This window comes from Neoarius graeffei, chromosome 14, assembly GCF_027579695.1.
Source record: "Neoarius graeffei isolate fNeoGra1 chromosome 14, fNeoGra1.pri, whole genome shotgun sequence".
NCBI classification, from domain to species: Eukaryota; Metazoa; Chordata; class Actinopteri; order Siluriformes; family Ariidae; genus Neoarius; species Neoarius graeffei.
In genome coordinates this window covers 45,190,553-45,204,849 of record NC_083582.1, presented here as the reverse complement: position 1 = coordinate 45,204,849, position 14,297 = coordinate 45,190,553, and the positions used below count along the sequence as shown (strand labels likewise).

The following is a 14,297-nucleotide window of genomic DNA, read 5'->3' as shown; positions in this document are numbered from 1 at the left end:
TATTCTCTGGTTTGATTACAAGGTTTATTTAAGGGCCCTATTTGACTACACCCCATTTGAAGACAAGGCCATACCTTGCCAAGAGGCAGGACTTCCTTTCCTGCGAGGTGACATCCTGCAGGTGGTCAGTCAGGATGATCCGACATGGTGGCAGGCCAAACGTATGGGTGACAGCAACCTGCGTGCTGGTCTTATCCCTTCAAAACACTTCCAACAGAGGTGCACTCTCCTATACATGAACTGTGTTGACCATTGCAAAGTATGCTTTGGATTGAAACTAGTCTGATAATTTAGATGAGTATGCATCAGTTAAAATAGCTGCAGGATAACTTTGTGCATTTTACTTCTGGCACTTGCTTTGATCTCTTAATTATTTGTCCAGGCGCCTGGCACATAGGCTGAAAACTGGCACTTACCAGAATCCTAAGTCACCAAGTGCACCACTCTGTAAGTCAGACACACAAATCCACTCATAGTCTAAACAGCAGCAGTGTCATTATGAGTCTATTTGGGTCCCTTTAATCTGACTGTAAGATGCTTGGCCCAGTCTGAAATGAAAACAAGGCTTTATGCCAAAATCAAACAGAAGTCAAACCATTCTCAGATTAATGTCCTTCTGTTCAAACCCCAGGCTATTTCACCTTGTTTGTTTCAAAGCATCTGTTATTAGATCTACATTCACTGCCTACTTTATTAGGAAGGCCTGTACATCTGCACAGTAACTCAAATAACCATTCTTTACAACTGTCCTGAGAAGAAAAGCATCTCAGAATGGCAGATGGGCTACAACAGCTGTAGACCACATCAGGTTCCACTGCCATCAGCCAGGAACAGGAATCTGAGGCTACAATACACAAAGGATCTACAATGCTGGGCAGTTGAAGATTGGAAAAACATTGCCAGGTCTTTTTCCATGCTTCACCTGTCCATGCCATGGTTAAAGTCACATTATGTGAAGGTCCTATATCTGTTTGATTTTAAGTATTGTCCTGCTGCCCTATTGTATACCTGCATGAATGAGTAGGTGTGTAGGTGTTCCTAATAAAGTGAATGGGGAGTGTATATCATGCGGATTGTGCATTCCCCCCCCCCCCCCCCCCCGAAAATAAAAAGGAAAGAAACAAAAAAGTTGATATGATGTGATATTATGATATGATATATCAGCATGAGTACATTTTTATGCATGGAATATTCCCTTTACCATGGTGTGATCTTGTGCAGAAGCAGATGCTTCAGTTATCCTTTTTTCACTCTGCTTGCTACAGATGGCCAGGCTTGCGATAAAGGTATGTGTTTGGGGAAAAGCAGTAACAATACCATCATATGGGGTTTATATTTATAGACTAAAAAGGACTTGAGGCTTAGAAGGCAACTTTGCGTAAATTATGCCACAAAATGTAGTTCTACTCCACTTCTGACTAATGACTTATGACACTTATAACTGGCATAAAGCTGGCTCATTTTAACTTTAGTAAAATGCATATTACTAAAAAGCCTATATCCCAGATTAACTAATCTATACTGAATAAATCTTGACCAATTTGCATTTCAGAAATGCAAAAGACCTACTGAGAACTCTCACTAAAGATGTTTTTAATGGATTAATTTTAGTCATTCTAGACCAATATCTAATGAATACTAAAGTGTCGAAAATTGAAAAGAGGAGCCAAGACACACATGATTAATTTTAAAAAGGCTTGATCAGAGTGCTCTCGGAGAGTTTTGGGAGAGCACCCTGATGAAGGCTCAGAGAAACCGAAATGCATCGGTGCACATTTGAATATGTTTTAATATGCTTTGAGCCCACTAAAATAAAGGCTTTGTAACATTAACCAAATGAGTGCCTTGGCTCCTCTTTCTATTTTTGACAAGGACTCATGACCTCTTTTGCCTCAGAGCACCCATGGATTCATTTTGCAAGGCACCAGTGCAGTGCACCAGGCTTTGTTTTCTCAAATATTAGTGTGTGCTTTTGCCAACAAGGCAATCCTTTTAACTCACCCTGAAAGAATCTGTAAAGTCTTGCAAGAAAGGCGTGTATATTTTGTTTAGTGGGGAAATACATTTTTTCTCCAGACTGTCAAAAGTAAACAAAAAATGGCAAAAACTTCTATAGCACTTTTGTATTCACTCACTTAATTGTAATTGCTTTATAGGGCTTCAACATAAAAGTATTATATGCTATAGAAATATTGCAGGATATATTTTTTGTCCTGTCTGAGGTCCTCAATATTAGCCACATATACACCTATTCTCCTTCTTTCAAATACCTACATATTACTGATCATTTTTTATTTTTTATCAAAATGGATTGCATGTACAGGACGGCACGGTGGTGTAGTGGTTAGCGCTGTCGCCTCACAGCAAGAAGGTCCTGGGTTCGAGCCCCGGGGCCGGCGAGGGCCTTTCTGTGTGGAGTTTGCATGTTCTCCCCGTGTCCGCGTGGGTTTCCTCCGGGTGCTCCGGTTTCCCCCACAGTCCAAAGACATGCAGGTTAGGTTAACTGGTGACTCTAAATTGACCATAGGTGTGAATGGTTGTCTGTGTCTGTGTGTCAGCCCTGTGATGACCTGGCGACTTGTCCAGGGTGTACCCCGCCTTTCGCCCGTAGTCAGCTGGGATAGGCTCCAGCTTGCCTGCGACCCTGTAGAAGGATAAAGCGGCTAGAGATAATGTGATGTGTGATGTGATTGCATGTACAATGTGCAATTCTGCTCCCAAACAGCAAGGTTTCTATGATAAATGCACAATTTAATTTCCCATTTAACCCTCCATGCTAATGGCACTTATGCTGATAAATCTCAGTGGAGTATTCAGTGCAGCAGCAGACTGAGACCACTTTTGAACAATGTGACTCTGAGTACGCTTGTGGCAGTAATGGTGTGCACTACCTCACTTATACACTTATAGGCAGGAAATCTTGTGATATCAACACAGTGGAAATACTCCCTAGTAAAACACCTGCTGCAAATCAAGTCCTTAAATATTTAAGACGTTTTTAATTTGCGATGTTGTCTTACATGCACTGGTTATGTTTGGCTCTTTAAGTTATTTATATGTGCACACCACACACAGGTCCCTTTCCCTCAACCGGTTGCCCACACACCATGTGAGACAGCCCTGTGTTTTCCTTCCCCAATGTCTCCCCTGTATAACACCTTCTCCCAGTGAACCTGCTTCCTGCTTTGAAACTGCCTCTGTGCTCTTATAAATAAGATAAGATAAGATAAGATAAGATAAGATAAGATAAGATAAGATAAGATAAGATAAGATAGCCTTTTCTTATCCCACAAGGGGAAATTTAAATTGTTACAGCAGCAAAAAAAGCAGGACATTTTTGAAAAGAAAAAAAAAAGCTAAGGCAGCGAAGTAGTGCAAAAAGTACTAAGTATACAAAAAAATGTATATATAAAAAGAAATAAACTACAAATTTAAAGATAAAAATTAACACATTTGCATAAATTAACAGGTTTGCAGATATATGGTACAGTTAACATATAGTGGTGCTTGAAAGTTTGCGAACCTTTTAGAATTTTCTATATTTCTGCATAAATATGACCTAAAACATCATCAGATTTTCACACAAGTCCTAAAAGTAGATAAAGAGAACCCAGTTAAACAAATGAGACAAAAATATTATACTTGGTCATTTATTTATTGAGGACAATCATCCAATATTACATATCGGTGAGTGACAAAAGTATGTGAACCTTTGCTTTCAGTATCTGGTGTGACCCCCTTGTGCAGCAATAACTGTTTCCGGTAACTGTTGATCAGTCCTGCACACCGGCTTGGAGGAATTTTAGCCCATTTCTCCATACAGAACAGCTTCAACTCTGGGATGTTGGTGGGTTTCCTTACATGAACTACTTGCTTCAGGTCCCTCCACAACATTTCGATTGGATTAAGGTCAGGACTTTGACTTGGCCATTCCAAAACATTAACTTTATTCTTCTTTCACCATTCTTTGGTAGAACGACTTGTGTGCTTAAGGTTGCTGTCTTGCTGCATGACCCACCTTCTCTTGAGATTCAGTTCATGGACAGATGTCCTGACATTTTTCTTTAGAATTCGCTGGTATAATTCAGAATTCATTGATTCATCAATGATGGCAAGCCATCCTGGCCCAAATGCAGCAAAACAGGCCCAAACCATGATAATACCACCACCATGTTTCACAGATGGGATAAGGTTCTTATGCTGGAATGCAGTGTTTTCCTTTCTCCAAACATAATGCTTCTCATTTAAACCAAAAAGTTCTATTTTGGTCTCATCTGTCCACAAAAATTTTTTCCAATAGCCTTCTGGCTTGTCCATGTGATCTTTAGCAAACTGCAGACGAGCAGCAGTGTTCTTTTTGGAGAGCAGTGGCTTTCTCCTTGCAACCCTTCCATGCACACCATTGTTATTCAGTGTTCTCCTCAAGTCAAGTCAAGTCAAGTTTATTTGTACAGCGCTTTTAACAATAAACATTGTCGCAAAGCAGCTTTACAGAATTTGAACGACTTAAAACATGAGCTAATTTTATCCCTAATCTATCCCCAATGAGCAAGCCTGTGGCGACGGTGGCAAGGAAAAACTCCCTCAGACGACATGAGGAAGAAACCTCAAGAGGAACCAGACTCAAAAGGGAACCCATCCTCATTTGGGCAACAACAGACAGCCTGACTATAATATTAACAGTTTTAACAGGTATAACCCTCAACTGTCCTCATGGGGCCGTCCTTCACAGGAGTGGGGCGATAAAACTCCGACCAGACACAGGGCACCAGGATGGACCAAGCAGGTCCGAGGGGCAGAAGAGGCCAGCATCTCAATCCCAGGATCAACATGTAACTCAGAGGGACAGATGGGGGGGGAGAAAGAAAACACGTTGTTAGGTATGCCCTAAAAATGACAAGTATTAAATCTGTGTGGTAGGCTCGCAGAGACGAGAGTCTTCACATCAGGCATAACACACAATGGCATGTTAATATGGTAAAAAATATATCATGACCTGCTCTGGCTGGATGCTTGATTGGGTGATGGGAGCACACTCCTCAGCAATGATGAGATGCAGATGGGACCCTTAGGCCTGGCCAAGACAATTCAGTTACATTTCACCAGGTCTGGGAAATGCGACAGAATGTCTGATGGCCGATTCCCTGCAGGCTACGATAGCCAGTCGAGGTCCCCACCCTCTCCACCAAAAGATTTCCTGTTCACTCCATGTAACTCAGAGGGACAGATTTGGGGTGGGGGGAAGAGAAAGAAAACACAGGTGGTTAGGTATGCCCAATGTCACCTGAATAAGTAGGAACAGTATACATATTGCACCGAGTACAAGCAGGGACTCCGGCAACTAACTATGACAGCATAACTAAAAGGAGAGAGCCAGAAGGTAACACAGGCATGAGGGAGCCCCGGGACATAAAGCAGCCAGCCACTACACCGTCAACAAACTCGAGTGAGCAAGCGAGTGGGGACTGACAGCATCCATACATCCCAGTTTACCAAAACACTCTATGTCTGAGGACCCTCCAGATCTACTCCTTTACCTCATAAACACCATTAACAAAAGGCTTGACTAAACAGATATGTTTTCAGCCTAGACTTAAATGCTGAGACTCCTGATGGTGGACTCATGAACATTAACATTAGCCAATGTGAGAGAGGCCTTCAGTTGCTTAGAAGTTACCCTGGGGTCCTTCATGACCTCGCTGACTATTACACGCTTTGCTGTTGGAGTGATCTTTGTTGGTCGACCACTCCTGGGGAGGGTAACAATGGTCTTGAATTTCCTCCATTTGTACACAATCTGTCTGACTGTGGATTGGTGGAGTCCAAACTCTTTAGAGATGGTTTTGTAACCTTTTCCAGCTTGATGAGCATCAACAACGCTTTTTCTGAGGTCTTCAGAAATCTCCTTTGTTCATGCCATGATACACTTCCACAAACGTGTTGTGAAGATCAGACTTTGATTGATCCCTGTTCTTTAAATAATACAGGGTGCCCACTCACACCTGATTGTCATCCCATTGATTGAAAACACCTGACTCTAATTTCACCTTCAAATTAACTGCTAATCCTAGAGGTTGACATACTTTTGCCACTCACAGATATGGAATATTGGATCATTTTCATCAATAAATAAATGACCAAGTATAATATTTTTGTCTCATTTGTTTAACTGGGTTCTCTTTATCTACTTTTAGGACTTGTGTGAAAATCTGATGATGTTTTAGGTCATATTTATGCAGACATAAGACATATAGAAAATTCTAAAGGGTTCACAAACTTTCAAGCACCACTGTAAGTGTGTTACACAGGTGATATTGCACGTGTAAGTATTGCACAGGTAGTATTACCAGTATTACACAGGTAGTATTGCAAAATACTACATGTCCCAGCTCCTTATTGATTCTCCCTTTTCTTCATCCCATCCCCTCCTCCTTTACCCTCCCCTACCTTGTCCTAGAGGACTGTGACTGTGAGGGCAGTGGAGAGCATATAGGTAGGTGAGACAGCACTCTTCTTTGCACAAACACTCATGCTGAATGTAGCTTTGGCATTTAGTGATGCTTATTGATGTGGCAGTGGTAAAAACATTACACACTTTCAGGGATATGCGTATTGCATCCATCAAGCCCAACCAATAGTCCAGTAAGAACAGCTCACCCCAAGTGCTGCTGTCTGGCCGCTTTATTGTCTGTATTGATGTTGGCGCTTGGTGTGTGTCTGTGTGTGCTGCATGTGTGCTGTGTGTGGAAGGAGTCTTCTGTCAGTGTGCTGCACTTCATGCTTTAAGGAGAGTTTTGCTTAGAACATATGGCTTTATCTCGGAGGAGCATTTTTTGAACTCATGGCAGAGTCTGCAGCATGGCTGCTAGCTTGCTGTAACTGGTCCCAGTGAAACAGTGTTGGATGTGTGATGATGGTCTAATACTAGTTGTAGTTTCTCCAAAGTGTAAGGCGGTGGCACCCACCTGTGGTCAGGCCTTTTCCTGGGAGTTCTATTCAGGTACCACTTCCCATTTCTGTACATCGTCATGTGTGGCAGCTGAATGGTGGTTATATTGTATGGATAATTTCACTTGTTGTTTGTTTGTTTGTTTTTTAATAATACATATGCAGCCTTATTCTGTCTGAGAAAAAAAAGCAAGCAAACAAGAATCCAGACATCAAAGTGGAGATTCCACTGAGACTTGTCTGTTATTTATCTTCACCTCACTCCAACTGTCATTATATTTTCTCTTTAACCTGATGTTTTGTGCTGCCCTTACAAACATTTCTCCATTTCAGCTTATTTTATTGCAATTGTTTTCAAGAACATATTGTTCAAAGTCCTTACCACACTGTATTCCACTGGATTTCAGCAAGTCTGAGGAGAAGTTTCCGGTTAAGTCGTAAGGATCGACACAGCACACCTGAAGACTCTCAGCCTGCAGAGTCTGGGGAACCCAAGTTTCTTGTGTATGAAGAGGTCACCCGCTATCATCAGAAGCCTTCAGACAAACCCAGACTGGTGGTGTTAATTGGTGAGAATTGAGACAGTTGGTGTCAATCTTAACCAGGTCCTTGTGTCTTTTTGGCATTGGGTGAAGAAGCGATATTCAGTTTTCTCCCTTACTCTTTTCCCCATTTTCTCTAATCATCTCTCTAGGGTCTCTGGGTGCTCGAATCAATGAACTGAAACAAAGAGTGATTGCTGAGAACCCACATCGATATGGAATAGCTGTACCACGTAAGTCTGCGTTTACTGACCAAACACAATAAAGAGCTGTACAGCTGAGAGACATTGTCAGAGTGGAAGGGTAGTACCACTCCTTACTGGTATAATTCACGGACTCATGAGTAATACTTTTTCTGTTATTTTTAAATCATCACACAGAAACCTCATTTTATACAAATATTTTAACAGACACCACTCGGCCCAGGAAGAGCCATGAAAAAGAGGGTGTTGAATACCACTTCATCTCAAAGCAGGCCTTTGAAGCAGACATTCAGAGTAACAAGTATGTTCTTCTGTAATATAAGACAGTTATACACTCTTGGTCATGTTTGCTATCTGCAATAAATCATGTAAGTAAATGTACAATAATGTACAGCGCTAATCTCTAATCTCTACCTGTTCCACTGCTTTAGGTTTATAGAGTGTGGAGAGTATAAAGAGAACCAATATGGGACAAGCTTGGAGTCTGTTCGGGGTGTACTGGCTAGAAATAAAACATGTTTGGTAGATGTTCAACCAGAGGTTAGTTTCTCTCTCTCTCTCATAGAATTATATTATTAATTATTTCCTTATTAAAACCGTTAAGCAATTTTTTTTTGCTTTTGCTACATTCTCAAGATCTCATCTCATCTCATTATCTCTAGCCGCTTTATCCTGTTCTACAGGGTCACAGGCAAGCTGGAGCCTATCCCAGCTGACTACGGGCGAAAGGCGGGGTACACCCTGGACAAGTCGCCAGGTCATCACAGGGCTGACACATAGACACAGACAACCATTCACACTCACACCTACGGTCAATTTAGAGTCACCAGTTAACCTAACCTGCATGTCTTTGGACTGTGGGGGAAACCGGAGCACCCGGAGGAAACCCACGCGGACACGGGGAGAACATGCAAACTCCGCACAGAAAGGCCCTCGCCGGCCACGGAGCTCGAACCTGGACCTTCTTGCTGTGAGGCGACAGCGCTAACCACTACACCAGCATGCCGCCCCATTCTCAAGATCAAAGAGAAAAATTAACATGAAGTAAAGGTGTTCTAATTTAAGGATCATTTCTAGTCATATGAGTATACAGTGTATACAGTGCAGACCTCCCAAGTGACTCGCATCTGGCTGTTCAGACCAACAAAACGATATCCAAGTCATCTGATCTGCCAAAGCATGAAAGAACCCACATCAGAAAAATCTAAAAAGTAATGTCAGTGATCTGCCAGGATTTATCTACGCTTAAACTTTCTGATAAGTGTTTTTGGACCAATTAACAGCTTATTAAACAAGTACATGTACATATGTACCTGTACATCTTCTGCACTGCAAAAAAATGATATCTTAGCAAGTGAACATATCTTGAAAATAGTTGAAACGATCTTGCATTTCCTATTAGAAGAATACAAGACACCAATTCTGAGATTATTAAACCTAGTTCTAGATTGTAACCAACTTATTCTAAGATGTCTTATCAAGTAAAAATACATCTTGCTGTCCATGCAGCAAGATAATTTCACTAGTATTAAGTAATTTTCTCCTCAAATTCAGTTTTCAATTTTTTGCAGCGTGGTATGTATGGGGTTAGTTGAGTGGGCACCTCTGCAAGTCATGCTGACAAGTGACGAATGAAATCTGGTCTTTTCATTCACAACAGTCTAACTATGCTACCACTTCCAAAACTGCTTTTTGGCATTTCACATGCCGTGATTTTCCAATTGCTTTGACAGGGCCGGCGAGTTTACAAGCCTACAAACATGACAGCTGCTGTCATTGCATGCATGTGCATATGTAAATTAATCTTTATAATTATTGATCTCCACCGTACATAATTTATATTTCGTGCGCACGATTGGTCATTTGTGTAATCATGTCAGATTATGATAGACCCAGTACAAGTACACCAAAGAAAAGAAAGTGTCTTTTTCCATCAAGCTCGGGTCCTCTACCAGAGGCCTGGGAGTTTAAGGGTCCTGCGCAGTGTCTTAGCTGTTCCTAGGACTGTGCTTTTCTGGACAGAGATCTCGGACGCTGTTCCTAGGATCTCTTGGAGCCACTCTCCCAGTTTGGGGGTCACTGCCCCGAGGGCTCCTATCACCACGGGGACCACTGTTGTCTTCATCTTCCACATGTTTTCTAGCTCTTCTTTCAGCCCTTGATACTTCTCGAGCTTCTCAAGTTCCTTTTTCTTGTTACTTGGTATTGCCACATCTATCACCACAGCTTTGTTCTCCCGTTTGACCACCACTACCATGTCCAGTTGGTTAGCCATTACCAGTTTGTCCATCTGTATCTGGAAGTCCCCTGTTTTTCTTTTTGTTTTTTTTTTGGACGTGTCCATATAATATAAAGAACATTACACAGTTGTGCGAAGATATCAAGTGTATCTTCTCGTGTTGAAAAAAAAAAATATATATATATATATATATATATATTTGGCATTTATATATATAGGTAGGGGCGGCACGGTGGTGTAGTGGTTAGCGCTGTCGCCTCACAGCAAGAAGGTCCGGGTTCGAGCCCCGTGGCTGGCGAGGGCCGTTCTGTGTGGAGTTTGCATGTTCTCCCCATGTCCGCGTGGGTTTCCTCCGGGTGCTCCAGTTTCCCCCACAGTCCAAAGACATGCAGGTTAGGTTAACTGGTGACTCTAAATTGACCGTAGGTGTGAATGTGAGTGTGAATGGTTGTCTGTGTCTATGTGTCAGCCCTGTGATGACCTGGCGACTTGTCCAGGGTGTACCCCGCCTTTCGCCCTTAGTCAGCTGGGACAGGCTCCAGCTTGCCTGCGACCCTGTAGGACAGGATAAAGCGGCTAGAGATAATGAGATGAGATGAGATATATAGGTAGTGTAGTGGTTAGCACTGTCGCCTCACAGCAAGAAGGTCCTGGGTTCGAGCCCAGCGGCCAGCGAGGGCCTTTCTGTGTGGAGTTTGCATGTTCTCCCCATGTCTGTGTGGGTTTCCTCCGAGTGTTCCGGTTTCCCCCACAGTCCAAAGACATGCAGGTTAGACTAATTAGTGGCTCTAAATTGACCGTAGGTATGAATGTGAGTGTGAATGGTTGTTTGTCTCTATGTGTCAGCCCTGTGATGACCTGGCGACTTGTCCAGGGTGTACCCTGCCTCTCACCCACAGTCAGCTGGGATAGGCTCCAGCTTGCCTGCGACCCTGTTGAACAGGATAAGCGGCTACAGATAATGGATGGATATATATATACAGTATATATATATATATATATATATATATATATATATATATATGTGTGTGTGTGAAACTCTTTATTAAAGGACCCATGGCATGGTGGTTTGTTGATGCTTTAAACGGGCTCGTGGAGGTTTCCGGATGTTATATCCGCAGCCTTTCTCGAAATGAACCCTCGGCACGTAGATATAGCCTCCTGGGAGAAAGCCCCATTTCAGCCCTTACCCAGTGCGTCGTTTTGCTAATGAGAAGCATGGAGGCGGGGAAGGGTAGAGGGTGGGGGCGGGCCATGGGGGGAGGGGGAGGGGCTTGACCAAGCTGCACACACACATACTCGCTGCTATCAGCGCCTGTAGCCACGCTGCTAAGACAAAACCCCGTTCTCCCTCGGACTCCTTTCGTAAACTCAACGTGACACAGAGAACAGAGAGTGAGAGTGTTCGGAGTGGTAGTTTATGAACGTATAATACCCTAGGCTTGAACACGCACTCCATAACCAAAGAGGATAGAAGCAGCAACTACAGCAACATATCACTTATCCAACAGAAGACATGCATTGTGGAGCAATAGTCAAACATAAGCTCATAAGTTACAGTCAATTTCCAGACTAAACTCAGTTTAACAGAGCATGCTGCATGCTTTTTGGTTTTGTAGCGCAGAGTACCTGGCTAACTGCAGGAAGCGGTTAGCTGCACAGCTAATGTAGCCATTGCAAGGCTAACGCACCGATTTTAAAACACAGCAAAACGACTTAACAGTTATACACTTGTTCGGTGTTTGTGGCTGATGCGGCAGGGATGCTTGGTACGGACCCAGGCTTCAGTGACAGTTGATGTGCAAAACCTGCCCTGTACTGTCCCAAGTTGTGAAAACATTCATCAGGAAAATGCTTCCGACAAACATACACCGTCTTAGGTAGACTCGATGGTGTATTATTGGAGTAAATAAAATTAAGCCACTGCGTCTTCAGGGTCTCTCCCGTCGGCAGTAAAAACAGACTCCTTTCTGTGTTGTCACATCCATGTACAGCGCAATTTCCATGTTTCGCTCGCTTAGGTGGTGCCATGTTGTTGTGTCCTCTATGGTCTCCTCACTACAAAATTGAAGTGACGTATCTATGGTGGCAACTTTTGAGCTGGGCGGGCAATCCATACAGTGGGTGGGAATCCAGAGGGGGGGCGTGGGGATCATCTCCCTTGCTGACGTAGTAAAGGGAAGAGCCTATCAACGCGCCATTTTGACGCGCCATTCTCAAATGTTGACAAAGGGTGGGCATAGTTTGGTTTACACATTATGACATTTCTAGCCACTGGGGTGACTTAAGAAGGTCAGAGGAACTCATTTTAACGTTAAAAAACCTCAGAAAGTGAAAATTTCATGCCATGGGACCTTTAATGTGTGTGTGAAACTATTAATATCCCAGAAAAACACAAAATTAAAATAAAAGCAATAAAAGGCAATAACAGGGTTATTGGGAATGAGGGTAATTAAAAATGAGAATTTTTCCAAAGGTGATTATTTGTATGCATTTATTTGATATATTCCCCAGGGCTGTCAATAAAAATGGTACATCTACTTATTTGTTTTTTCATTTATTCTTATTGGACTGAGCTTGATGCGTGTCTGAATTGTGCTCACATGCCACTCTGCCGTGGTTAATAGCTAATTGCAATATTTTCATCCCTTTTATATAATCAGGCTTTAAAAATCCTTCGCACAGCTGAGTTTAAGCCCTATGTGATATTTGTCAAGCCATTCATCCGTGAGAGCCACCACCATTGCAGCAGAGACACATCACCATCAGGAGGCGACACTGGACACCTCACAGTAAGAGCTTTTAAACCCCACAAGACATGCATATGATGCCTTTAAAATCAAAATGTTCGACTGTGAAAAATGTCAAAATAGCAAACCATAGTGTTCTTACCTATTGTACTAATAAAAAGATAAAAATACTAAGATTTAAACCTATATCTGTTTTAAAATAAACACTGAAATATGGCTAAAGTGTACACTATCTAATCCCATCTTCCAGTTGCATGGAAGGCCATGATTTCTGACACAGGCAATTTTGGGCAATTAGGAGAAGATGTTAGATGCAAGTGAAGCAGTTTTTAACTGAGCTTTTTGCTATTATGGATCATTTATATTGTGAATTATTAGAATGCAGTTTGGCCCATTTGTTTCTCCATCTCTCACTGTGTACAGGAGGAAGAGCTTCAGGAGATGCATCATTCAGCTGAACAGCTGGAGCAGCAGTACGGCCACCTGGTGGACAGGGTCCTAGTGAAAGAAGACTCCACCAGCGCTTGTGCAGAACTCAGAAGCATCCTTGATCGACTGGAGAGAGAGCCGCAATGGGTTCCAGTCAGCTGGGTTCGAACATGAATCCTTTCTCAGTTTGTAACAGGGTGCTCATAAACCTGACTGCCTCTGCGTCAACCACAGAAGTGCATCTAAAATACTGTTTTGTAGCTGTGCTAATAGAGCCTCAAGTCTTGCATGAAGTCATGTCTTGCATCCATCAAGCAAAGCTCAGGCTCAACAGTGCAACTGAGGGAATTTAAACATGAGCATCCATGCAGACAGAAATTTCATGTACAGACAAAGTGTTACTTATTTAAACTCTGCGCTCACCAGTAGATGCCAGTACAACTGGGGCATCAGTTAATATTGGACAGATAAGAGTTTACATTTGTGCCCCTTAAATATTTGGTGAAATGAGAAATTATTTAATTATTGGTTATTATTGATTTTTGATTCTATCTCAAGTGAAAGCTGAATAAGCACATGGTACCGGATACAACGCAACAGCAAATTAGCACCCTAACAAGCTTTTTATATATCCACTATAGTGCAGGTGGCACTTTGGCGCAGTAAGTAGAGTTGTCACCTTCACAGGTCCTGAGTTTTTCGGCATGTTCGTCCCATGTCTGTGTGGGTTTCTTCCATGTTCTCTGGTATCCTCCCACTGTCCATAAACATGCCACATGCCAGATTATCAATAGGTGGATTGGGTTTGTTCATTTGTCCCAGGTGTAAACAAGTGTGCAAAAGTCAGCAAATTTAGGTAGAACACTGTACATCCCAAAAAGTGTCATACTTTTGTTGACTTCACACAACATTTTTTTTTTTTCTCCCAACTAGCAGTACCTAATGAGTTGAGGAATCAGAGTGGAGCTGCAGGACAGGAACAGAGACAGTTCAGCTAATAGTTAGCCTTAGATAGCTGTTAAACAACACTATCCTGACTTTTAATAGGGATTATTCCTACAGAAAGGAAATGAGAGTATAACAGAAAAGGATGAAAGTAAAAATTAAAGTGACGGTGAGCGTGAACAACTTTCTACTAATAATTAGCTAATTAAGTTAACAGGCTTGCCATCATTTTTATAAGACA

At 42.2% G+C, this 14,297-nt stretch overlaps 1 protein-coding gene across 1 annotated transcript in view; it reads left to right on the top strand.

Annotated features, from left to right (window-relative positions):
- mpp3b (MAGUK p55 scaffold protein 3b) overlaps positions 1-13,578 on the top strand; it is a 35,778-nt gene extending 22,200 nt beyond the window's left edge. Inside the window, exons 9-18 of the mRNA XM_060938960.1 lie at positions 23-219; positions 383-447; positions 1,266-1,286; positions 6,458-6,493; positions 7,356-7,517; positions 7,643-7,723; positions 7,901-7,994; positions 8,125-8,233; positions 12,596-12,724; positions 13,106-13,578. Coding sequence (XP_060794943.1) covers positions 23-219; positions 383-447; positions 1,266-1,286; positions 6,458-6,493; positions 7,356-7,517; positions 7,643-7,723; positions 7,901-7,994; positions 8,125-8,233; positions 12,596-12,724; positions 13,106-13,285 — 1,074 coding nt within the window. The 3' untranslated portion in view covers positions 13,286-13,578. The remainder of the gene's footprint in view (positions 1-22; positions 220-382; positions 448-1,265; positions 1,287-6,457; positions 6,494-7,355; positions 7,518-7,642; positions 7,724-7,900; positions 7,995-8,124; positions 8,234-12,595; positions 12,725-13,105) is intronic.
- The last annotated feature ends 719 nt before the right edge of the window (positions 13,579-14,297 follow it).